The following is a 26,007-nucleotide window of genomic DNA, read 5'->3' as shown; positions in this document are numbered from 1 at the left end:
GAGTAGCAAGACTTATATCAGAGGGGGGTTCATTTTACGCTCAAAGAATTGCCACCATACAACGGCTCCCCCAATACTTATCACTATAATCAAAACGCAATTCGCTTGAAATAAAGGTGACTATGATACGAGGACATAATAGATTAATCAAAGCAAAAACCCTCTTATAACAATCGATCCATAAGAATCCTTCCCTGAACTTCATTATTAAAAGCTTTCCAGACATTGTTATGAGAATAATTATTTCACATATAGTTCAAATGACCAGAAATCGCTTTATACCGCCATTTGCTCAGCAAACATTCTTAGAGCAAGCTCTTCCACAGAAAAAGCTATCACCTAGATTCAAAGTTCCATTTAAAGAGGAGATGATTACCTGATATTTTCAACAGGGGTGATCTCCAGGATACAGATCAAAACATATTCTTGGTTATCTAAAATTTTGAAGCCCATCAATTAAAAATAAAAGAAATGGGGATTAATTCAAATTGACCAGATATGTGGAGAACTTTCATTCAATACAAATACAGAAAGATATCCAGACTGCTGCATCATTCAACAGCAGTCATCAATGATCATGACATGTGCGTCAATGCAGAGTCCATATCAAGCTTCCTCTTCAGATGAGACCTGTCAGTACTGCAGAGACCATTTGATCGGTCAAAACAAAGGACCTGCACACATGTCAAACACAATCTCTCTCTCTCTCTCTCTCTCTCTCTCTCTCTCTCTCTCTCTCTCACACACACACACACACACACACACGCACACATTACCAATAGATGCAAATAGAAGGTCACAGAGGGTTACTTTTTACTTAGGCTTAAGTTAGTGGAAAGGCCTTTATTGGCTTCTAAGTGTCTTTTTCCTTCCTTTAGGGGATACCATAACTTGCCACGTGGCATCCTAGGAGGTAATCCCATAAGCAATACTGCTTTGTATTCACCTGGGCCATACCTATATAAGGGCTCTAGTTGTACTTGGCATTTATTCATGACTTGTACTTCATTACTGAAATAGAATACACAGCAAGAGTTTCAACATGTCCTTGCTCCCTTCTGTGCTCCCTTCTACAGCTCCTTCTTCCTCGTCTTCTTCCTCATTGTCTTGTGTAGGGTCCTGTAAGATACCTCCTGTCCTTGTGCAGCCCCTCACAAGTCTCTGTTGCAGGTCCAGCCCATGACCTTCTACCCCTACCTTTTTCCTAAAACATAAGGTACTACTCTACTCTAACCTTCCTGCATATTCTACCAAATTTGGTGGTGTTTACTGTCAGTTATGAGCAGTCCTGTTGCACAAGGGGTCTTCAACCCCTCCTGCTGTTGTGCTCAGGCAAAAACCACTACATGGGTCTACAGAATGTAGTATCCTTCAAATGCGCAGTCCACAAATTTAGGGCCCATCTTGTGGCCAAGGAGTATTCTCAAAGGGAGGGAACAGATTGTTAGCTCAAGTAGCAAAGACGGTCACAATCCAGACTGTTGTGTCTATACCAGCCATCATTTTATATAATTGATGGTTTGTGTGCTTACTTGCAGTAGCAGTACTGCTTTTGGTAAGTACCAGTACCCCTCCAATGACTCGAAGTGTAAGGTAGTAAGAAGCTAGGAGAGGGACATGTGCATAGAGTAGAAGAAGAGAGATGGGACGGGGGGGAAGAAAAAGAGAGAGAGACAGAAAGAAAGAAAGTTTATTAAAAGTCTTCGAAAGACCGCAGGGTCCATGAGACTTAAAGAACATGATACAAGCTGAAAGGGTGGAGACTGTAAGCGGGCATCAACACCCAAGATGAATACAACATAGCAACAATCAACAGCACTATGATGATCATCCAAAAGCTGACGGGATCAAGCATAAGAGAGATCCCGGCATTGTATGAGGCTGGGGTGGCATAAAGCCTGGCGGCGGTCAGCAGAATATGTGATCCGTGATCTGTTGTGCTCTCCTAGCTATGGCCCTGCATCAAACAAGTGATCCCCATCGACCATGCCTGCGGTCTGGTGAGCATCAAGCAAAGGTTGCCAAGTCTAATCTGTGCCTCAGCCCATTGGCGAGTCTGCCATGTCTCTCGCTTGTCCTCGGATCTGCAGTCTCCGTACGGCTAGCTGGTTCGTACTGTCTGACTAGAAAACACATTGATCAGGCTCTGTGTGGAGTCTAGCTATCATAGTTACGCTGAAACGCGTTTCAGGGCCTAGCTACGCGTTTCAAGAAAGGTCCCAACCAGAAACCGCATTTCAGGGCTGAAACATTTCAGACCCCTGAAATGGCTGGCTGAAACGCGTTTAAAAGACAGGCTGTTTCAAGTAACATCCCCAACCCTCTATTTCGCGATTTCTGCCGTCGGGTTTTTTCTCTGTATGTGTTTTCGTTTTGGCCTCCGCTTGCAATCTTACGCTCCCTCCACCCCTTCAGTCTCACACTCTTGGATTTTTCTGCTTCAGCCCCCTCCCATCATCCACTCCCCTTCAGCCCTCCTTCATAGCTCAGCCCTCCTTCACTCTAAGTTCTATACTATGATATGTCTTCAAAGTTGTAATTTTGTAGATCGTGGTATGTGTTATGCACTATGTTTTAAGTTATAGGTAGGTTGTAGGCTGTAGCATTCTAAATCTGTGTGTGCTCAGCTCAAAACCCTTTTCTAACCCCCCCCCCCCCTCTGATGACGTGGCATTTTTCCATTTCAGCCCTCCTAAAAACCCCGAAACGTTTCCGTTTCCGTTTCCCCTAACTATGCTAGCTGTACACCCGGATCCCACCTATGTGTCATGAGCAAATACTACGTATTTCAGAGGGCCTCATGAATGAAAGTCGCCATGCATCCCTGATTGGGGTGGGACAAGAAACTAGATAGGGTTCCGAAACAATCCCTAAAGAGATAGTGATAGGGACCTCAGATCTCATAGTATACAAGGCATCTGAAAGCGAAGTGCTTCTCCGACTCAATCTCCCGTCGATCACATAATGTGTGAGACATGTACCTACCAAATCAATATCCTCAAGGAGTGGGGGAGATGGAACTTCACATGCAAGATACCAACTTCGAGTGGGTTCATGGAGACATGCTTTATCGAGCAGAACGGATCACATGCTAAAGAAACAAAACTATCCTTTTTCTTTTTCTTTTTTTTCAAAGAAAGGAACCTTCTATTAATGCTTGAAAGATTTCATACAAAACAGCAGCCCTGAAGGTGTTGAGTATAAAAAAAGCCGGAAAAGGTTGAAAGAAAAAACTAGGCTGTTCCAGAGAAACCCAGCTCATTGCCTATGGGATCTCTGATACCGGGGCTAATAGCCAAGTGGCAGGACTATACAACCAGCGAATCCCTCGCGGGGTAAAGATGTAGAAAACTCCTATAGGCCAAGCCTTGCAGAAACGAGCACGCCTCTCGATAGTCCCCCTGGAGCCTGCTCCTAGGTCGATCGAAGTGTGTATATGATGTCCTGCCAGACGGCGACTAGGGTGGCCGAGGGTGGAACCGAGTGCTCACCCATCACGAGACTGCAACGAGCTACCCAAATGTTCCATGCCGTAATGCTGGCTACAACCTCCCAAACGATGTCCTCCCTAGGAGGAGAAGGAGCTAGGCTGTCAGGAGGGTCTGCCTCATGGAGTGCTATCCTCTGGATGCTATGACCCTGTATCCAGTAGGCTGGGGAGATCTCATCAATCGAAAACGCGTGTCCTCCCTCTTTCAACCAGTGTTAACCAGTCTCTCTGAAGACTCTGCATACGTGTCATGATCCTAAAGGCTCCCATCCAAATCCTCGTTGCGCTACGACAGCACCACAGACAATGTGGGATAGTCTCCAGGAGACCATCGGAGCAACAATGGCATTGCCTCTCCACTCGCATCTGCTCCAACCACGGTCCGATGGGCAAGCCTCCATAGGCGGCCAGCCAGAAGAAGTAGGATATCTTCCTCGGCCGCAAACTAGACCATAACCGCATCCAAAAACCCGGAACGAACATCCCAGGGCACTCTCTGAGTCACCCAATACCTCTCCCTCGACAGGGTCCACCACGACAAGTCCATCTGAAGCCTCCTGTCAATTTGTGTGGTGTAGGAAAAGAAGGACACCTCATCCACCTGCTCGGCTAGGCCGCCCCTAAAAGGCTAGAACCACTCTCCCGGATCCCTCTGGACCTCCCTTAAGGATCTAACCTCCAATAACTAAAGTAATATATATTGATTAATTGCTACACACACACAATCGTGCACTTACTTAGATTTGTCTCCAATTGTTCTTTATTGATCCTTTTTGTTTTTAAAGAAAACAAATTAAAGAAAAGATTTACGTAATACTCTTTAACTTAATTGCTAATTTCCTTGTATAATTTAGTTGGGTGTACAATATCCCCCATGCTCAAAAGAAAAACAAATCCTGATGCTAATGATTGATTTTTGAGATGTTTAATTTTGTGTTTAATGCATGGATGTGGAAGACCCCCATTTTTAAAACTTTTTCTCAATTAAGCAAGCACCTCATCCACCTACTCGGCTAGGCCGCCCCTGGAAGGCTAGAACCACTCTCTCGGATCCCACTCGACCTCCCTCAAGGATCTACCCTCCAATAACCAAAGTAATATAATATTGATTAATTGCTACACACACACAATCGTGCACTTACTTAGATTTGTCCCCAATTGTTCTTTATTGATTCTTTTGGTTTTAATTAAAACAAATTAAAGAAAAGATTCACGTAATACTCTTTTAACTTAATTGCTAATTTTCTTGTATAATTTAGTTATAGCATATGGGCGTGGAATATCCCCCATGCTCAAAAGGAAAAAAAATCATGATGCTAATAATTGATTTTCGAGATGTTTAATTTTGTGCTTAATGCATGGATGTGGAAGACCCCCCATTTTTAAAACTTTTTCTCAATTAAGCGAGCACCCCCCTAGTTTAGTTTTTTTACATTGGCACTGACTACCCCCACAAGTTGTGTGGGTCACTTTGAATACTTCACCTAGATTAAAAAGGAAATTGTCTAAACGGTATTTTTTTCACAAGGATGTGGATGACCCCCCTACTTGAATTAATATACACCATCTTACGTACGCGCACAATTGGTTTCTCATTCTTGATTATGAACTAACCCCTCTTTTTATAATCTTGTTTACTGTGGTGATGGATCATCCCCCTTATTTGGTTATTAACTGAATTTCATAGGAAATTCTGATGAAAAACTCAAACAAATTTTGTAGGTCCGCAATCACAGACCTTACCAAACTTTATTTCTCAAAAGCTGGAGGATGCACAAAAGGAAATTAAAAATATTGGACAAGAAAATAAAACTAGACCATTTTTGTATCGAAAAGCAAAATGCAAAAGACACTAGTTAACTTATGGCATTCAATTTTCTTTTTTGGTATACATTCAGAATCTTTCAGTTATTCTAAGTCTCTTTGGTATAAGCGATAACAAGCTAGGGAACACATGCATTACGTGTCTTTCTACATGATGCCAATTTTATTCTAATAAATGGTTTTCTGTGGATGGTGACAAGTGAGTGAACCCTAACCAAGGTACCTGGAACTTCGAAAAGATTCGACACTTTATGATACTCATGTATTAGTTTCTCAAAGGCATTTGAAATTATTAATAAAAATATTTTTGGATATTTCTCTTGTGTCTATAATGCTCCATCTCTCACTATATAATTCTTGATTATCATGTTTTTATTTATAAACAAATTATCATATGGATGGATTTAATTGTATGACTCAGTCAATGATGGAACTTTTTAAATTTAAACACACAAACTGATTTCATACAATTATTTCACACACTTTTTTCTTTTTTAATGAAATCTTATATTTCTGTGTGGGAAACCTCAAAAGAGATAAAAACCCACCAATAATTATTTCACGCACACACACACTATCCATTAACTAACAATATTATCCATTAAATATGAAATAATTGTATGACACTAGCCCGACAAAAGGCTAGTTGGGAAATCAGTTTGTGTGTTTAAATTTAAAAAATCCCATCACTGACTGAGTCATACAATTAAATCCATCCATAGGATAATTTGTTTAAAAATAAAAACATGATAATCAAGAATTATATAGTGAGACATGAAGCATTATAGACACGAGAAATATCCAAAAATATTTTTATTAATAATTACAAATGCCTTTGAGGAACTAATACATGAATATCATAAAGTGTCGAATCTTTTCGAAGTTCCAAGTACCTTGGTTAGGATTTACTTACCTATCACCATATATATAAAACCATTTGTTAGACCAAAATTGACACCAAAGGACTTCGAACAACTGAAGATTCTGAATGTATAACAAAGAAGAAAATTGGATGCCATAAGTTAAATAGTGTTTTTTACATTTTGCTTTTCGATACAAAAATGGTTTATTTCTATTCTTTTGTCCAATATTTTCCATTTTTCTTCGTGCATTCTCCATCTTTTGAGAAATAAAGGCCATTTTGGTAGGGTCTGTGATTGCGGACATCCTAGCAGTCCTACAAATTTTGTTTGAGTTCTCCGAAATTTCCTATCAAATTCAGTTAACAACCAAATCAGAGAGGTGATCCATCACTACAGTAAACAAGATTATAAAAAAGAGGGGGTTAGTTCATAATCAAGAATGACAAACCAACTACGCGTGTATGTAAGATGGGGGGTTAAGAAAGAGTACATTAATTCAAGTGGGGGGGTCATCCATACCCTTCAAGGGACCCTACACAAGTGGGGGTCTCATTACCTATAAGAAAAATATAATATGCACCATTCCTTCCATGTTCAGAGTGGGAGTGCGACCGACTGGGGTGACCGTCGCCCTTGTTAGATGTAGAGCCGTGACCAAGAGACAACGCATGATTGCATCCACAGAGAGCTGGCAGCACTCTATTTCTGATTTCATGCTATCACTCCCTCACTCTTGATGATGGGGGGGGACCACAGTGGCCTTGGAGCTTACTTCACCTTGTATTATGATGACAATCGCTTTGATGAGGATGTTGATGATAGTGATGATGTAGATGACTACTATTTTGGTTTGACTATGTAGGATATAGTTTTGTGTTTTGTATTAGTGTGGATGCTAGATTATAGTAGCTCCACCCTTGCAGCTGGGTTGTATCAAGTTTTTCACAGTCTCATAGACCCATATGTCTTCCGAAGACTTTAATAAACTTACTTTCTTTCTTGCTTTCTTTGTCATGTTGACCATGCCAAGAATATGCGAGGGCAAATTAGGAGGGACAACTTCCTTTGCTTGAATGAGGGCTCTCAAGGAGGAATCTTGGTCTTGAAGTTGTCAAATGGTGATGGTCTTCCCAATCAGCATGTTGCCTCGTAGGTGAAGCACCAAGTGCAAGGCACTTTCCTTCTACATGTTATAGTCGGCCAAGACGTGGCGATTGTTGATCTACTTGCTAGCAAAGATGAGCACAGCTAGTTTGGAGGGATGCCCTCCTTCTCATGGATCTTTGACTTCACATAGGTGATGTCATTAGAGCTCGCAACCTCTACTGAGACAGTTTATGACCCTCATGATGATCTACATTATTACAATTGGCGTCACTATACAATAAGGTAACAAGATAAAGATACAGTAAAGTCATTAGCCCTTGTGTTTTGCAACATGGGAGCAGATGTCTTCTCAATTTTAGTGTGTTTTTTTTTTTAACTCAGCTTTACTCAACCCTCACCCGGTCCTATCAAGGGGATCCTAGCCCTAGATCAACAGGCACAGGATCCCCAACTAGTGATAGAACACACCCATGTCCCCCACACTCATGCACTTGCTCAACCACCAAGCTAGGACCTAGCCGTGCATTTTAGAAGTTGTATCATGCATGCATCATATAGACCCATGCCCCTTTAGAACCGCATTCTACACTCACTGAATATAAAAAAAGTGAAATTTTTAAAAGAATGTAATAGCATTGAAGTAATTGTTTATACATGGAGGTCACCAATTGCTCAACTTGTAACTGTGCAAGATATCCTCGCACTTTTGAGCCTTGACTCCACAAACGAAACTGGTTCTGAAAAGTCCGACACCTCCATGAAGTTCTTTATTTTATGGATGTCTACCAATTTTTATGTCTTGTCAGTTTATTTAACTACCAAGTTACATAAATAGTGCAGGATCAATCTTTCTATTAAGCGTGTGTGGGATGGGGATATGAAATGCTTGTTAGCAATGAGATTTATGTTTGCACTCAAGCACATATTTCACGAAGATCAAGGGCAAGTCGCTTCCCCTGGAAAGGAATAGATGGTGCCGAGAATTTTCTAGGGCCTCATGTACTACTGGTGGCTGGTATATGAAGGGCATAGTTCGTCAGGCAATTAAAAGGTTGGACACCATGGCAATCATTATTCAATTTCCCTCCTACATGGATAGTATGCCAACCAAACTTGCCACATTTGAATTGAAATTTTTGAAATGCATGCAAGAGGGCAAGTTGGGGCACAACAATATGTGGATGCATACACTTTTCTTTTGATGGGGCATGGTAGGGCGACAAACAACATGTTCCCATGCAGCCCAGTGTGCACACCCAGGCGGCCGTCGAGACACTTCACCTATTCATGTACGTAGGTGCTCCTCTAGGCTCTAGTGTGAATACCGATGCCTGGAGGCTTCCAGGGATCCATTCAATGTAGGCTAGGGCAAGCAATGGAAGCTGAAGAAATGAGGCAATGGAAGAATGAATTGCTGCAATCAATGAACTAGTACAAAGTACACCCAATATAACAAAACCCTAGGACAGGGTATTCTAACTGAACTAAGTATCCTAACTGGTACATGTACTAACTGTACTAAGTGTCCTAACTGCCTATAACTAGGCCTACAAGGCACATACCAAGGAATGAGTGGCACCTATGGATAGCCCATAGAATGGCCTACAAATCTCCATGGTATGGGTTGAAGTATCATGGACACGTCACAGAACACCTGAATAACTAATGTCATGGTTGCACATGTTCATCATGTAGGGATATAGCAACCTATGACTCTACAGAGCATAACGGATCGAGTGACAAAAGATACTACGCTCAAAGCTTGCCGAAAAGCTTCATACTTAGGTCAAGGAGGAGCCTTCGTAAGAAGATCTACCAAGTTGTCTTCAGTGGGAACATAAGACAACTGAATATCACCTACTAATAATCTCTCTCTGACATAGTGATAATGAGTCTCAATATGCTTCGTGCGGGCATGGAACACTGGATTCCGTGCAACAACCAAAGCACTCTAACTATCAGTGAAGATGCCAGTAGGACCAGTCTGACATGCATGAAGATCTACAAGTAACTTCTGAAGCCAAACACACACCACTGTAGCTATAAAAGCTACTCTGTACTCAGCCTCAGAGCTAGAACTTGCATAGTTGCCAGGAACAGGGTTCCCTTCAAAAATGGTTATGGAACGCCTATGGAACGTCAGACTTCTGGAACGGCTACGGAACGCTGGAGAACACCTATGGAACGTCTAGGGAACATTCCCTATGCCGTTCCCCAACCTAAGTCTTGTCTATCATTGGGATTTTGTTTATGTCCTAAGTTCCTCACTCCAAATTTGGAGTCCCAATTCATCTATCATCAGGATTTTGTTGATATCTTGACATCCTGACTCCAAATTTCGTCCAAAAGCACTTGTGCAGATAGTGTGTTTTTTAATGAGTATGGTGATGTGGCGTTCCCTTCCCGTTCCCGTCCCTTTTGGCATTCCCGTTCCCTAGGGGGTTGGTGTTCTGTTGGCATGCACGTTCCCTAGTAACTATGGCTAGAAGTAGCAACTGTAGTCTGCTTCTTGCTGAACCAAGAGATGCACGAAGTACCAAGCATGAAATAGTTGCCACTATGTGACACACGGGTGTCGGAACAGCCAGCAAAATCACTCAGTGAATCCATGCATAACAAGTTAAGGCCCAAATGTTGAGTGCCTTTGAGGTATCTGAAGACACGCTTCACGGCTTGCCAATGGTGTGTAGAGGGGTTGTGCATATATCTACTCAACTAAGAGACAACCTCAAAGCTAGAAGTAGCAACTGTAGTCTGCTCCTTGATGAACCAAAAGATGCAGGAAGTACCAAGCATGAAACAGTTGCCACTATGTGACACACACGTGTCAAAACAGCCAGCAAAATCACTATCAGTGAATCCATGCATGACAAGTGAAGAATTGGCCTCATAGAGAAGGCCCAAATACTGAGTGCCTTTGAGATATCTGAAGACACGCTTCACGGCCTGCCAATGGTGTCTAAAGGGACTGTGCATATATCTATTCAATTGTGAGACAGCATACTGAAGATCGGGTCTGGTATGGCATAAATAAATCAAACAACCAACTTCTTGCTGATAGAGGGTGATATCACATTTACCACTGCCATCCTCAGATGAGTAGTGAAAACAAGGCTCTAATGGTGTGGATATTGGCTTGCAATTCTCAAACTGAAAACGCTGCAAAAGCTGTCCAATATACTTGGATTGTGACATCCAAATACCCCCCTCACTGCTAGCAAATTGAATGCCCAGATAGTGATGCAAAAGACCAAGATCAGACATAGCAAATGTCTTATGCAAGTCAAGCTTAAAAGCTGCAATTTGCTTAGCATGTGTCCCAGTCACAAGCATGTCATCCACATAGAGTACTAAAATCAGCAAATCTTTCCCACTCTTACGGATGTAAAGGGTAGCATCTGTAGGACTGTTTGGAAATCAGCAAATCTATCCCACTCTTTACGGATGTAAAGGGTAGCCTATGTAGGGCTCTAATGGTGTGGATATTGGCTTGCAATCCTCAAACTGAAAACGCTGCAAAAGCCGTCCAATATATTGGATTGTTACTGCTAGCAAATTGAATGCCCAGATAGTGATGTAAAAGACCAAGATCAGACATAGAAAATGTCTTATGCAAGTTAAGCTTAAAAGCTGCAATTTGCTTAGCATGTGTCCCAGTCACAATCATGTCATCCACATAGAGTACTAAAATCAGCAAATCTGTCCCACTCTTACGGATGTAAAGGGTAGCCTTTGTAGGGCTGTTCGGAAATCCAAGACTAGCAAATGAGCATGTATCCTGGAATATCAAGAGGGATTTCTTTAGCCGGTAGACCTTTCAGATGCTGCAACCTCAAAGCCAGGAGATTGTGTAACATAGACTTCCACCTGCAAGTGCCCATAAAGAAAAGCTATCTTAATATCAAGCTGATGTATTTCCCAATGAAAGTGGGCAGCAAAGGCAATAACAATCCTGATAATAGTGATCCTGGAAGTGGGGGAAAAAGTCTCCTCAAAGTCAATGCCTTGTTGCTGCATAGCCCTTAGCAAAAGGACGGGCTTTGTAACAGTCCACCGTACATTCAGCTTTCCGTTCAATCTTGTAGACCCACTTAGTTCCAAAGGCATTCTTGCCAAGAGGCAAGCCACACCACTCCCAAGTGTTATCCTGATGGATGGAATCCAATTCAGCTTGCATAGCCTGAATCCAACAGAGGAGCATCTTGTTTGCTGTCTTTGAGACTGTCGTGGAGCCAACAGGGCCAACAGGGAAGCCTTTTGGGATCCTGAATTTCAGCTCTCTCTTGGTCAACAGCCCTGTGCACAATATCCTGATCAATCTGTGGCATATCAGGCTGTAAATCATGCTGAATTTCAGACTGCACATGTGACTGCAAATGACCAATAGAGAAAGGAGGAGTAACCTCATATGCGACATCATCATGGGAGTCTGACGGAATTAAAGGCATCAAGCTGTCAAAGGCATCAACAAAAGGGCTGTTTTTGACAGTCCAGCAAAGGCATAGATGAAGATTCATCAAAGACAACATCCCTACTCACAAAAACTTGCCCGTTCGTGCTTGTAGCCCTTGCTTTCTAAGCTATACCCAACAAAAATGCATTTGAAAGCTTTATCATCCAACTTTGTGCGTGTCTCAGAAGGAATATGTGCATATGCCAAGCATCCAAAAGTCCTCATGTGATAAATCCTGGGCTTATGACCTATCCAAGCCTCATAAAGTGTGATGGTTTTCAATGCCTTTGTGGGACATCTGTTCAAAATATAGTTTGCACACATAATGGCATCCAACCACAATTTGTTAGGCAAATGCTTGCCTTTCAACATACACCTGGCCATCTCCACGACTTATCTATTATTTCTCTCAGCCACAGGATTCTGCTGAGAAGTATAAGGCACGGTGCATTGATGGCGTATGCCACATGAGGCCATAAAATCAGTAAATTCCTTTGACATATATTCACCCCCCCGTCTATATTGATGTGGGCAATTTTCAGCCCGCTTTCATTCTCTACCAAGGCAATGAAATGTCTAAAACATGCAAGAACTTCAGATTTGGATTTCAAGGCAAAAATCTAAGTATATCTGGTGAAGTTATCAATGAAGGTGACAAAATAGTAAAATCCCCCAATAGTTGCAACCTGCATGGGACCACAAACATCACTGTGAATCAAATACAACTTGAGATGTACCAACTCTCCTATCCTTGGGAAATGCAAAGCAGTGCATTTTTCCAAGCAAGCACGCTTCACAATCATGCTTTGAAGGCATATGCATTTTAGGAAGATCAACAAGCATATCATCCTTATGTAGCTTCACCAAAGCCCCAAAGTTGAGGTGTCCAAACCTCTCATGCCACAAATGAGTATCTACCATGGTAGAAGCATCAATAGCATAAGCATCTGCATCTGCAAGTCTAGTATCATCCAAGCATCTGTCATATGCATCAAGTCTATAAAGCCCTCTAGTCAATGTGCCAGTCAACACCATGGTAAAGGCATGTGTAGCATCATAAATTGCACACCTAACACCATCAAAGAGAACCTGATATCCATAAGTAGCTATGGCTGAAATGGATATGAGGTTTTTGCGGATGCCTAGTACATAAAGCACATTGTCTAGAATGACTAGACCAAAAACAGAAGTAATGGCAACTTGCCCAATGCCTTTGACTGAATAAGATGCATTATTGGCATGTAACTGTTCCCCCCTTTGGTGCATTTGCAAGTGAGCTGAATAACTTCCTACACGAAGTGATGTGCTTGCTAGCACCACTATCAAAGAACCAGGCATCAGAAACATCAGAAACTATCATGCAGGCATCATGAATGTCAAGATTGTACTAACAAGTAACAAGAAAAGCCCAATGCTGATCTTGAGCAAAATTAGCTAACTCATGTCAATCATCTGAACTAGGAGTACCAGAAACTGCAAGACCGGACTCCTTTTTAGATGCAATTCTCTTCTTGCACTCAGAGATAGCATGCCCAGGTTTCCTGCAATAGTTACATCTCTTCTTCTTCTTCTTCTCCCCAGAAGTAGATGCATCATGGGAGCGACCAGCATGTGTATGAGACGGCTTACCAGCTGAAACCTTGCCTTTGCCCTTGTTTTTATGCTGTGCAGCAAAGTCTTGATCACTAGCCATAGAAGCATTTCTATTAGCACGGCTTTGTTCCTCCTGTTGTAAGAGGGAAACCAGTTGGTCAAAGGAGTAATGGTTGGCATTGCTACCTGTAACCAACCTCAAAGTAGTAGCAAAGCCCTGGTAGGAATCTAGGAATCCATCAAGGGTCATGGATACAGGTGATCACATGGTTTCTTAGCTGTCTTGCATGAACGGATATGAGGGATAATGACCCTTTTCACTGAAAGAGCAATCAAGGCATGTGCTTTGGCATGACGTCCATTCCACTGAACCTGCTCCTGAGTAGGAGGCAAAGTACATGTAGTAGAAGATGCAGCTCCATCAGAAGTAGCATTAGACCCATCACCAGATGAGCCTGAGGCAGTACCAGATGTAGCAGAAGCAGCAGGTCTAGTAGCTCTCACCTCAATGCCTGAAACAATATTCCAAAGATTCTTAGCAACCAAAACATGCCCGATCATATAGGCCCACATGGGGTAATTTGTGCATCCTTATATCAGGTGCGGAATGAGGTTCCTATCTCCGCAAGCAGTTGAAGGATTTAAAGCTTGAAGAGGGTGGTAATATGGATGCCTATCTTACCAGTGTGAAGGACTTGAAAGAGCAGTTGGCCAACATTGATGAGGTGGTTCCTGATCCATGCAAGACAACTAAGCAAGCATGCAATCACCTTGCATCCTTATATCAGGTGCAAAATGAGGTCCCTATCTCCGCAAGCAGTTGAAGGACTTAAAGCTTGAAGAGGGTGGTATATGGATGCCTATCTTACCAGTGTGAAGGACTTGAAAGAGCAATTGGCCAACATTGACGAGGTGGTTCCTAATTCTCAGCTTCCATGCCCTCCCCCATGTCGCAAGACAGCTCGACAGACACAGATACGAGAGCTTCTCACATCTCATCAGAGTGCCACCAGGTTACCTGGATATATAACCAGCCAGCAACAAGTGGGAAAAAGCTGGCAAAGAGAAGCCTTCCTTCGCCAAGATTCCTCTGAAAACAAATCACCGGGGCTGAAAAACCCTAAATCCAGCCAGAAACAGTAGATCCAGCTTTGGCCTGGCCTAGAAACAGCTTAGGAGAAGTCTTCCAAGCCTGGAGAACAGAAAAACCAGCAACAACAGCCCAAAAAGCAAGCAAAAAACAGGTCGAAATCCCAGTAGACAGCTCCTATTCAGCCAGAAACAATTCGCAGCACCTGGTAGCAGCTCCTAGACAGCCCAGAAACCAATCGCAACTCCTGGAACAGCCCCTGATCAACTGCGGATTTCCCAGACAGAACCCTAGGCAAATTGCAAGTTCTCATGCAGCTCCGTAGCAGCCTCCTGGCAGATTGCGAATTCTCCAGGCAGCTCCTAGGACCTCCTGGCAGTTGGCGATTTCTCCTGGCAGTCCTTGGATCCTCCTAGCAGATGGCGATTTTGCTCTGGCAGCACCTGGCAGCTCCTACAGGTCACGACTAAAAATCTGGCTCCTTCTGGGCTGATTCTGGCCTCCTGTCCCCAAAAACAGGACTCTCTGCTCTTTTTAAAATCTTGTGCTAAAATTATCAATTTTTTATTGCACCACTCTTGTGGCCCCCTATTGCACACTTTGGCCCTAGGTATTAATTGCCTAGTAACTCGGCGCACATTCTCAATTCCCAAGGGTCCACTAGGGAATTTTAATTCCCCAAGTCCCGCACACATGGCCGGACCTCGCGCCCAAACGCTCAAGGCAGTCACGCGCAAATTACGGAAGTCGCAAATCAAAAGTCCCATAATTTCACGTCCACCTGACAGAACCCCCCTCTTGAAAAAAGGCAAATGTTCTCGATTGCCTACAAACCAAACAAAAAGAAATAATAGCAATGGAAAAATCAAAAGCAAGTGAAATAACCAAAGCTGAAATAGAAAAAAAACCAAATAACCAAATCTGAAAACAATGCCGCCAACAGACCAACCAAACCTGAAAGGACAGCGTACCAATGCCGCCAACAGGTCAACCAACAATGAATATGTATCTGTAGAGTCATGGTAACAAATACAAAATACATTGCACATAAGATTCATCATAACCAAGTGACTAGTACAGCAATCATAGAGGCCCTCACGGCGAAGATACTGTCAGCAACAACCAGTACCTCGGGTGAAACAAAATGCAACACCAAGTGTCCTCTAGATACATGAGCGGGTCTGCACAAAAGGAATGGAAGTGCTAACTCCCCCATGTACATCAGGTAATGATACAAACACCTGGCGCTCTGTTGAACCTGAATGAGTGCCACTTAAAGTGGGCTCCAACTGGAAAGCCTCAAGGTAAAGCTGTAACACCTGAGAAGTATCTGCTAACTCGTCCTTGTCCAACCACTTCGCATGGAATGAGAATAATTACAAAATTTCACCAAGTAGCATCGTGCAACTTACCTCTTACTTTCTTTCCTTATGTGCTAGAATCTGCTCGGGTACAAGGATCTTCTAGTTGCATCTCCCAAGGCAGATCCGTAGGCACATCACTTTGAAAAGGCTTAAAAAGACTCACATGAAAAGCATTGTGAATCCTCCAATGGTCAGGCAATTGTAAGGGAAATGCTACATCATTAATCGTCTCAGTTACCTTGAAAGGCCCATAGTACCTCATACTCAGCTTAGGGAATAGCCGAGTACGACCCCGTGTACTTTTCAGTCTTGCTATCTGAAAACGCAGCAAGACATAATCACCTTCCTTGATGACAACGTCACGCCTATGCTTATCTGCTGCCTTTTTCTACTTCTCCTGTGACTTCTACAATGCTTGTTTCACCCTCTGATAAGCTATGTCCAAGCTCTCCAGATAATTATCAGCCTCAAAAATTTTATCTTTCATCTACAAGATGGGTGGAATCTTACGTCGGCCTTCCACTATCTCAAATGGAGCTTTACCTATGGAAGAATGTATCTTGTTATTGTATGCATACTCCACCAATGGTAAAAACTTCTCCCACTGTGACTAGTGCTCCGAAACATAGCATTTCAGCAAATCTAGAACTGTGGAATTAGCCTCCTCCAATTGCCCATCGGTCTATGGATGAAAAGCAAAAGAAAATAAGAGAGTAGTGCCCATATTCTCAAAAAGTCCCCGCCAAAACAAGCTGGTCATGCGCGGGTCAACAGATCAGAGGGCAACAGGAGGGTGGTAGACCACAAGACATAGAGGCTGACCGGGCACGACGACAGGTCATAGACTTCTACACATTTGAGTCAACCCCAGGGCACAATGGAGTGGAAGAGGAGGAGCTAGCTCAGACGAGGGCAGCTTGGATAAGCAGAGAGAGCTGACACGGTGCCGTCGAGAGAGGGACGTAGAGACCATGCACCAAACAGAGAGTACCCAAAGCACATTCCCTTGAGGTCCGACATATCACAACGTTCCCCAGGGGGGACCGGCAGAGATGAGGGGTCACTCTGGACATAGCCCAGAGAGTTCAAAGATAGAGGAGACCACGTCCCCAACCATAGCGTGAGACAGCCCAACAGACGCAGATACGAGATATCTTCGCAGCTCACCTGAGAGCCATCACTGTGCCGGCTTCGGCTTCTGAGTCCCAAGTTCTGAGATTTTTCGAGATTGACCTGATTCAACTTGTACTTGATGGATTGATTTGATTCCGTTGTTCCGGTTGACATTTGGTTGACTATTGATTATGATTTTGCTAGCATAGACTCGTACTCGGCAAGGGCCTTAGCACGCCCTTTGCTCCATCCCTTTGAGGCTTGTATGAGTTTTTCTTTTTTGGTGCCCTCTGTCCCATAGGCCTGTGAGGCCTCCCGCGGACGTTAATATATCTTTCTTTCTTTCTTTTCTCTCTCTCTATCTTTCTTTCTTTCTTTCTTTCTCTCTCTCCAGCCCACTAAGGCTTGTATGAGTCTACTTTTTTGTGCACTTTGTCCCATAGGCTTGCAAGGCCTCCTGCGGACGTTAATACATCTCTCTCTCTCTCTCTCTCTCACACACACACATATTGAAGATTGCTTTGTCGTTGTGCATAAGTGGATGATCTTCTTACTCCTTTGCCGGTAGAGCATAGACGGGTTCTCCTACAACGACAGCATGTCGCCTATGAGGGGAGATGGGTCGTTGTATGTGAGGAAAGACTCTTGACTAGTTCTAGAGGAGGACCCATTGATGCACCCACCTAAGGAGGCAAAGTCTATGAGTCTCAAAGGAACAAGACCCTGACTTGCACCGTTTGGAATTGTAATGGAACCTTATGGTCATAGCCAGGGAGCTGCTCAGAGCCATACAGAAGGACGAGACATTGTCTTTTACAAGAGACCTCACAAGATCCCACAACGTCCACTACCACCAGTCTGTGGATATACATGGGAGTCAACCTATCGTGACGAGACTAAAGAGACAGGTGGGACACAAGGATCAGGTAGCATCACAATTCTATATGGATCATCTCTCACTAGGATGATCTATGTGAAGCGACACAACCCACATGCCAGATTTCTATGGATCAGGGACAGTGAGAACAAGAGGTGTTGTATACTGCCCTACACCCAAGCATCATGGACTTCTGCAGCTGCTGCAGGGAGCTTCTCCTTCCTGGAGACTTCAACACCAGGAATGCAAACTGCTAGGTATTGATCATTGACTTTCAACACGACTCGATCCTATTGCCTAGCATTAATTGAGATGAAAAAAATTTCCCGAGCTTTCACAAACTGACGAGCCCCAATCGCCTCATACCGGCACACTTTCATAGACGAGGACACTAAGCATGATTATTTACAATGTTCTCGAGAGATGGCCTTCCTCTGGTGGGCTCAATACTTTCTGCATGGAGGGGTGCCATTGTAGTTGACTATCTCAGATCCCCTACCTTTACCTCTCACCATAGTTACCAAGGAACGGGAATGTTTCGAGAATGTCGAATGTCAAAACAAGAATGTTTCGAAAAGGAGGAACATGGGTCAAGAATGCCACGTCATATGACACATCATCATGTCACATAAAACTATATACTACAGTCCACAACATCTCACATAAAACTATATACTACAGTCCACAACATTTCATTTCATATGACATGAAACCATACTACAATCTGAAAGACAGTAAACTCTACAGCTTTCAACTTTCCATTTTAGCTTTAGACTTTCAAAACACACAAAATTCCATAGAAAACTTAGAGTTTTAAGCTTTGGAACATTTCATAAGCTATGACTTGAGTATGGGAATATCCAAATAATATCCCTAATATATGAGAAGGCACTTTTGCAAGCCCAAAAAAAAACAATTTTTTCCTTTCTTTTTGTGGAAAAACGTTTCGGAACAGCTTGTTACAAAGGAACCTGTTCCAGAAACATTATAAGAACACCAAAATACCATTCCCCCACGTACCCGCTTTCTAAGACATTCCATACATGTTTTGGATGTTCTGGGAACATGTTTTTCTCTGGAACGACATTCCCCCATTCCAGTAACTATGCCTCTCACGTCATAGATTTCTACATCCAACTTCCCCCACCTAGAGTAGACCATACCTTATTGGTTTTTAGCTTATTCATCACACTCCCATCACAGAGGATATCCCACCACACATACACAACCTATCAGGATATTCACTTTGACCACAAATCATCCCCTGACGTCCCTTGGTTATATCTGTAACCATCTATCTTACCATGGCCTTTTGTCACGGCTCGGCCCTCATTCTTGGTCCAAACCCCACTAGGGGCATGATCGCTAGGTCAAGAAGCTATAGAGAATCTATGGTGGGGCACACATTTCCCTTCAAGAGGCATCATGTGAAGCAGCAGCAAGCCATGGCCATGATGTCTAGAATATCGTAGATTGGTACAGAAGAAGAAACTAGACTTCGTTCATCGGAACGAGGAGGAGCTACTAAACATTTTGTTTAGTAGCAACTCTAAGGACTTCTGGCGGAGATTTCTAGAAGGACGGTCCCCTCTGCCACACACTGGCACTTAGATCTGGTTTGATTATGCATGCACACTTTATGACATCACAAATCAGCCAGCCCCTAACCTCTCACACATGCCTCGTCCCACATCCTGCACCCTCTTCACTAGAGGAGGGGTAAAGGATGCCGTAACAAAACTTCATAATGGCCGAGCGAAGGATCATGAGGGGCTATGCACTGAGTTCATTGCATATGGGATTGACCTCCTAGCCCCGATCTTAGCAAAGCTTTTTAATGAAGCTGTTTGTTTGGGATTTCCACACACTTGGACCATTAACACTATCTCACCCATCCACAAGGCAGGGGATCCCATGAGCCCGGAGAACTACAGGACCATTATGATTGGACATGTCATGTCCAAGATTTATGCATCAGTACTTGACTCCAAGGTTAGCAGACTTGCAGAGTGTCGAGGACTTAGAGCAACAGGACAGGCCGGATTCTGGCGTGATCATGGAACCATGGACCACATTCTCACACTCAGATATATCATTGAGGAGGTGAGGTCACGAAAGCAGAGGGTTTATTGTTGCTTTGTGGATTTCCGCAAAGCATTTGACACGGTTCCGAGAGCCCGTCTCATACAACGCCTACAGGACTTGGGTTATGACCAGGAGATCATTTGGGTTGTCATGGCACTTTAAGAGAGTTTCTGGCAGAGTTCGGACAGGATCCGGGTGGACAGACAAGATCATGAACACCATCGGGGTCAAACAAGGGTGTCCTTTGTCGCCTACCTTGTTTGGCCTCTACATTGACGAGCTTGAGACGGTGATGCAGACACAAGGGGGTGTAGGTTGCTCTCTTGCGGGCACGCTGATCCAAATTTTGCTCTATGCAGATGACGTGGCTCTCTTGTCTTCCTCAACAGAGGGGCTTCAGAGACACCTAGACGCACTACAGTCCTTTTGTGAGTCTCATGATTTGAAGGTCAGCCTGGGTAAAACCAAGGTCATGATATTCAATACATCTCGAGCCATCATGCATCAGGAGCAGTTCACATTTGCGGGGTCATCTGTTGAGATAGTTTCATCATACACTTATCTTGGTATTATCTTCTCCGGACCCAGCTTCACTATGAGACCCGTGATGCAGGCACGCTTGAATAGAGGGTATGCTTCATTGGCCAGACTAGAGAGGTAGTGCTTCCACTCGCACTTTCAGGATCCACGCACCAAGGGGTTGCTTTTTGACTCCTTGGCTCGCCCAGTGGGGATGTACGGCAGCCCTTGTTGGGAGCCAGACTTGTCGGATACAGATTGGGCCCGTGTGGAGTGGCTACAGGTTCTCATGTTATCACGGATGATTCGTGGTAAGTCATCCGTTCCTCACCAGATTATTCAGACTGAGTTTGGGTCACCCCCTTTACAGCAAGATGCTGCATTTCAGGTCATCACATATCTATACTGAGTTAGGGAATATGGGCATTATACCTCGGGGCGTAGCAGGCTACCATGGATAGCTCTATCCTCTTCTATGGCACTTGCAGCAGGAGGAGACCAGAGGTGCAGGTATGCACATACAGAGAGATGATTTGAGCGATTGGGGCTCCACATGGATAGACTACCTCCCTTCCAGTACATCTTCAGTACTCTTTCACCCATGAGTACCGAAGCCGCTTACATGGGGTCTCCAAGGCCATGGGAAGAATGTTTATGTATTTCCCAAGCAAGCTTGGAAACTGTAGTGTGACCGAAAACCTTGACACACATACTTTGCTTGTCATCCCATGAAAAGACCAAATGTGAGTCTAGGATTCCATTGTAGCAAGAGCTAGGTGTCTCTGACAAGGCAAGTTGGAGAAAGAAGACTCCTCTCCTATAGATGCTGATCTCTTGAATGTGGTCCCTTCTGTTGCCAAGGTTCCTGGGCCCAATTCCAAATCTAGCATCAGGTGGACATAACACCACTCTAAAGCTCTTCTATTTGCATGCTCAACTGGTTGTTTGTTCTCCAGGGAAAGAGGATTGCAGGTGGCTATAGGAATCATGATTCTACCATGAGAGCTGCCCGACCAAAAGGTCGCCATCTATAGTTGTTCCCTCTGTCAAACAAAACCTCATATTGATGTTAATGCCTATGAGAAGAAAATGGAAGACAAAAGGCCAGGGGGGGGAGGAAGGGAGAGAAAGAAGGATTAAAAGAAAAGGGAGAGAGAGACAGAGGGAAAAGAGGGGAAGAAGGGGCTTGAGGAGGGAATGGAAAGAGGCCAAAAGAGAGGGGCCGAAGAGCAAGAGGGAGACTTGCCGGACTGGAAGAGGCAGAAGGAGAAGCTAGCTGCCTTTGAGCAAGAATCGAAAGGTCTAATCTCGCCCACCTCTTTCATCACTATGGCTCATTGGCGAGTTTGATGTGTCTTTCACCATTAGATCCTATTTCTTTCACCATTAGATCCTATTTGGATCTAATGGCTTAAAAGAGGCATAAGTCGCGATGGACTATGGCACGTTAGATCCTAGTTGGATCTAACGGCTTAGAAGGGGCGTGAGTCGCGAGCATGTGGGCGACTTTAATGAGCTGACATGCGTAGAGAAGGGGATGCATGAACACATGTAAAAACAATGATGACCCTTTCAATCCTTGTCAGAGTGAAGAACTTGTCAAAATTTAAGTTTCTTGGAATAGATTATTTCAGATAAATAAAATATAGTTGCTCCTCCTTGGAGTAACCACACATTCTTTTGATGAAATAGAGTGAAGCACACGCTGATGACAAGCACAGTCATGGCATGAATACCACCTCTTATCAAGCAAACAACATATCCCCACACAGCACGAAGAAGCATACAGCCAAGCACAAAAACAAAACCAAAAAATGCACACAGACAGGAAGAAAACAATGACCTGTTTAGTGTTGGTCTGGGAAGCAGATAAGACCCCATTTCTCTCTGTGTATCAATAGACATAGGTATTCCAAAATGTTCATTTGGAGTTTCCACAATGGAAGTAGGATCTCTCTCCATCTTCCCTGAGTGTACATCACCACTTACTGCGCCTGGAAACAGCATAACTCGCCTGGCTTTGTTTGGAGGGGAGAGCACAATAGGACCACCAGGCGAGGAAACTTCTGGCGCCTTAGTAGGACCTTCAGGCCTGGGTGGGGGCCTTGATAATAATTCTGGTCTCGTTGGTGCAGGTTCTGTACTGAAATATCTGCACCCAAGAAGGAAAAATGCTTTGCATGAAACAAGTCAAGAACAGAAAAGAAATTTCCCAAGCTCTGAACAGAAATTACAATTTGCTATCTTTGAAAGATAGCCAAAAAAAAAAAAAACTAATTTCAAGAGCATGTGCACCAAAGACAGACAATCTACTATTCTTGCTTTCCCAAGCATGTGTTCTCCAATAATCAAACATCGATCCCAATAAATCCCCAAGAAAAAGGACACCTGTGCTCCAAGGCCTGTTGTGCAGAGATTCGAGACTTTGGATCAAAGGTCAACATTCGAGATAGAAAATCAATTGCATCTTCTGTTGCCATGGGAAAGAGTGACCGCAGTGGTGGTGCTGGACAGTATTGGAATTCTACATAATCAGGAAGTGAAGTCATGTCTGGCCACTGTGACTCTTTTGGAGTTCCAAAAGCAGCAAATATCTTTCCCAGCTGATCAATATCACTGGAACCCTGTGTCATCACATACCATTTCTGCTTAGAAATATGAAGTGAATATGCTGAAACTCTGGTATACTAAGAAAATGTGAACCTTAAAATCAGAAAATGCTCAACTTAAAAGCACAAGCAGTTCAATATTACTTGAAGAGCAAGAGTTTAGAGACCTTCCATTCCCTCTATGCTTCACAATTACGAACTCAGAAACCAACACTATTTCAGAACTAATAAAGGACGAAAATTTTAAAGTTTATGTGTGTACAGATTGAGTAGCATTTTAGTACAATCTGTCTAAGGTCACATATATAGCCTCTCAGTTTTGAGACTGACCTCTTTCAAGTAAAGTTTCGTGGAACAAACAGGTTTTACAGTACCAAATTTCAGAGGTGTGGTAATGTGAATTGTATTGATTCAATCAAGACAACCCAAACATCAAAAATAGGCAATTATGTATACAACAACGTACATAATAGATAAGGCATCCCTCTGCATGCAATCAGGGCTTCAAGTGAAAAAGAACCTATGGATTAACAATAAGCACACGTTGCTGGTGGTGGGTGTGTGGGCTCAGGAAGCTCGAAACTTAATGTGCTGGTTGTTCAAGCTTGCAAGTGGAAAAGGGAAAGAAAGCCACACATTGACATGAGGTAACCTCAGGTGATGTCTTCTTTTTTTTTTAACCGTGTAAGTCGTTATCTTAAGGTACGATGCTGGTATTTTACGTTTCATAAAATACATATGGAAAAATCGTGTTCCATATGAGTTTTGACCGAACACATTGACTACAGCATAATTGAAAGAATTTTTATGTTAGTCAAAGAGCCTTAGCTTTAGATTCCTTTGGCTTCTTCATGGCCACCTTCTATGACCCCTTTGAGTGCATCGTCTCTAATGAGTTTCATCCATCAATTGTAGATATGATGATAGGATAGTTGGGAGTACCCATACAAAGTGCATCTTGGATCAATCATAACATAGTTAAGACAAACGAAAGGATGCCATTCATTTCAGCTATAATAACTTCACTTTATGGTAGCATGGTTGTACTTGTAGTTTTCTAGACTTGTTTCTTATTCCCATGTAAAAATAGTAATTCTCTCATGGCTTTGTTACAATCTCTTAAGCATCAAATGCTTAAGTCTTCATGTATGTAAAAAACCTACATATTTCTCGACTACATTTATGAATTATTCATGGTATTTTATTACAATTGATTTTTCTAAGAATATATGTTTATTGACAACACATGTGAGTTTCTTTGTATGAGTTCTTGTGACAACACTACACACCTCGATCACGCATCTTCTACTACCAATCATGTGTACACGTCATCATCAGTTTTGTGGTTACCACTTATCATGGTTGTGCACCATGCATGCTATCTTCAGTATAGCTCTGCCATCCCAAGATGGAACCATCACATTTATCACCTTCAATGTGATTTGTCATCTTCAATATGACTTTACCATCTTCAGTATGGTCTTTTCTTACCCTCTCCAGTACGCTCTGATCTTTACCATCTTTAGCATTGTTACACCATCTACAATATGCTTATAGATCTTTGGTAGCCATGATAGTCACATCTCGTGCCAGGATGTTTGGAAGCTATATTCCATGGAGTGAAATCGGCCTCTAGCAAGCTAAAGGGCAGTGAACTATTACTAACAAAGCATCCACGTCAGTTACAGCCACAACCCTGAGAAAACAACTTCAAACACATTGGAAAGGAGGCTAGAGTGCCCCTGCTCATCAAAAACAATACATGAGAGACACCGATTGGTCCCAAACGCTTTGGCACCCCTTTTGGTATTTATTTATTTCTTCTGGCAATGGAATTTGTTCTTACAACAAGGGCTCACCCCTTGCACTCTGCCTCACTGGCAATTCCACTGACTAAGCCAATTCTTGGCTTAAAAAGACATCCAATCCCAAGCTTCCACTAGAACCCATCTGCGAAGGCAAGGTTAAGGCATTTCCCACTGTAAAGCTGTCCAGGCATTCCACAAGACGTCCAACTTGCTCTAAAAGGGTTTGGCAGTCCAACACAGATATCAAACTGCACACGCGACCTCAAAGCAGGAAGAAATCCACACACTGCCCCTCTGGCACCAATCTAGAAACACCCTCTGAACACAGTGTCTGTCCACAGCCTGAATGGCCAAGAGGGAGCTTCCAACGCAAAAGAGCAACAACAAACTTCAAAAATGACAAATGGAAACCAAAACAAGGGTCAGAATGACCGTACCTGCTATCCTTGGAAAAGGGGCGAACTCCGCCCTCGCACCTATCCTCTATCTAGGCCCCTAGCAACGCATAGTTAACCCTCAGTCACAATCAAATGAAGAGTACACCTCCAGAGGAAGCAAATCCACAAAGCAAAGGCTAGCAAGAGAAATGGGCAGCTAGGAGAGAGAGACAAAGAGCAGCATGGAGAGGATCACGAGTAACAAAGCGAGGCTGTACAGCCAGCAAGGAGCCTCAGCAAGCAGGCAAGAGCATGAGAATTTGCATCAAAATGCGTGCAAAATCTGACTCGAAATGCATGCCACAACTGCCTCGAAATGCATGCCAACAATTCCGTACAGCCTAAAAATCATCTCGGGTGGCGTGCAATCAGTTGTACAGTCTGAGAGAATCGTCATGGTGTGTGCAGCAGCCGTTCAATTAGCAAAAGCACATCAGGATGCGAGTAGTCAGCCCTATAGCCCGTACGAAACCCATACGATCACACGTTACCTCTCCAAGGTGCAAGGCTAGTGAGAGAAAACCAAATAGTGAAAGAAGGTCAACACCTACCATCACATGCAAACATGGGACTGCCACGTGGCTCATTAAAGCCTCTAACCCCTTACCAATGACACACTTTGGCTTTCCCTTGGGCCCAACTTTTTGACCCCTCTAAACCTTGCCTTGGCCCGAGCATTTGGACCTAGTGGGTCCACCTAGGGATAAGAACCTATTCCTTACATCAAACCTTAGGGGTTTTCAGTGTCCACGGGTTTATTTGTACAAAAAAATCA

General features: G+C 43.3%; 1 protein-coding gene across 3 annotated transcripts in view; it reads right to left on the bottom strand.

The window, feature by feature from the left end:
* Nucleotides 1-26,007, bottom strand: part of LOC147896372 (cyclin-dependent kinase D-1-like) — a 113,226-nt gene that overhangs the window by 580 nt on the left and 86,639 nt on the right. The window contains exons 5-7 of one of the 3 annotated variants that reach the window (XM_087382456.1): nucleotides 22,767-23,002; nucleotides 22,222-22,530; nucleotides 196-674 (exon numbers count right to left, since the gene is read on the bottom strand). In XM_087382456.1, coding sequence (XP_087238582.1) covers nucleotides 620-674; nucleotides 22,222-22,530; nucleotides 22,767-23,002 — 600 coding nt within the window. In that variant the 3' untranslated portion in view covers nucleotides 196-619. Of the gene's footprint in view, nucleotides 1-195; nucleotides 675-22,221; nucleotides 22,531-22,766; nucleotides 23,003-26,007 lie in introns of those variants that run through there. The other 2 variants (XM_087382455.1, XM_087382457.1) reach the window with 2 other exon arrangements.

The sequence above is a fragment of the Dipteris shenzhenensis genome, chromosome 12, assembly GCF_047967505.1.
Source record: "Dipteris shenzhenensis isolate YYH24624 ecotype China chromosome 12, Dip_SZ_1.0, whole genome shotgun sequence".
Classification (NCBI taxonomy): domain Eukaryota; kingdom Viridiplantae; phylum Streptophyta; class Polypodiopsida; order Gleicheniales; family Dipteridaceae; genus Dipteris; species Dipteris shenzhenensis.
Note: the sequence above shows the minus strand (reverse complement) of the source record. Positions and strands in the feature narration are given on the sequence as shown.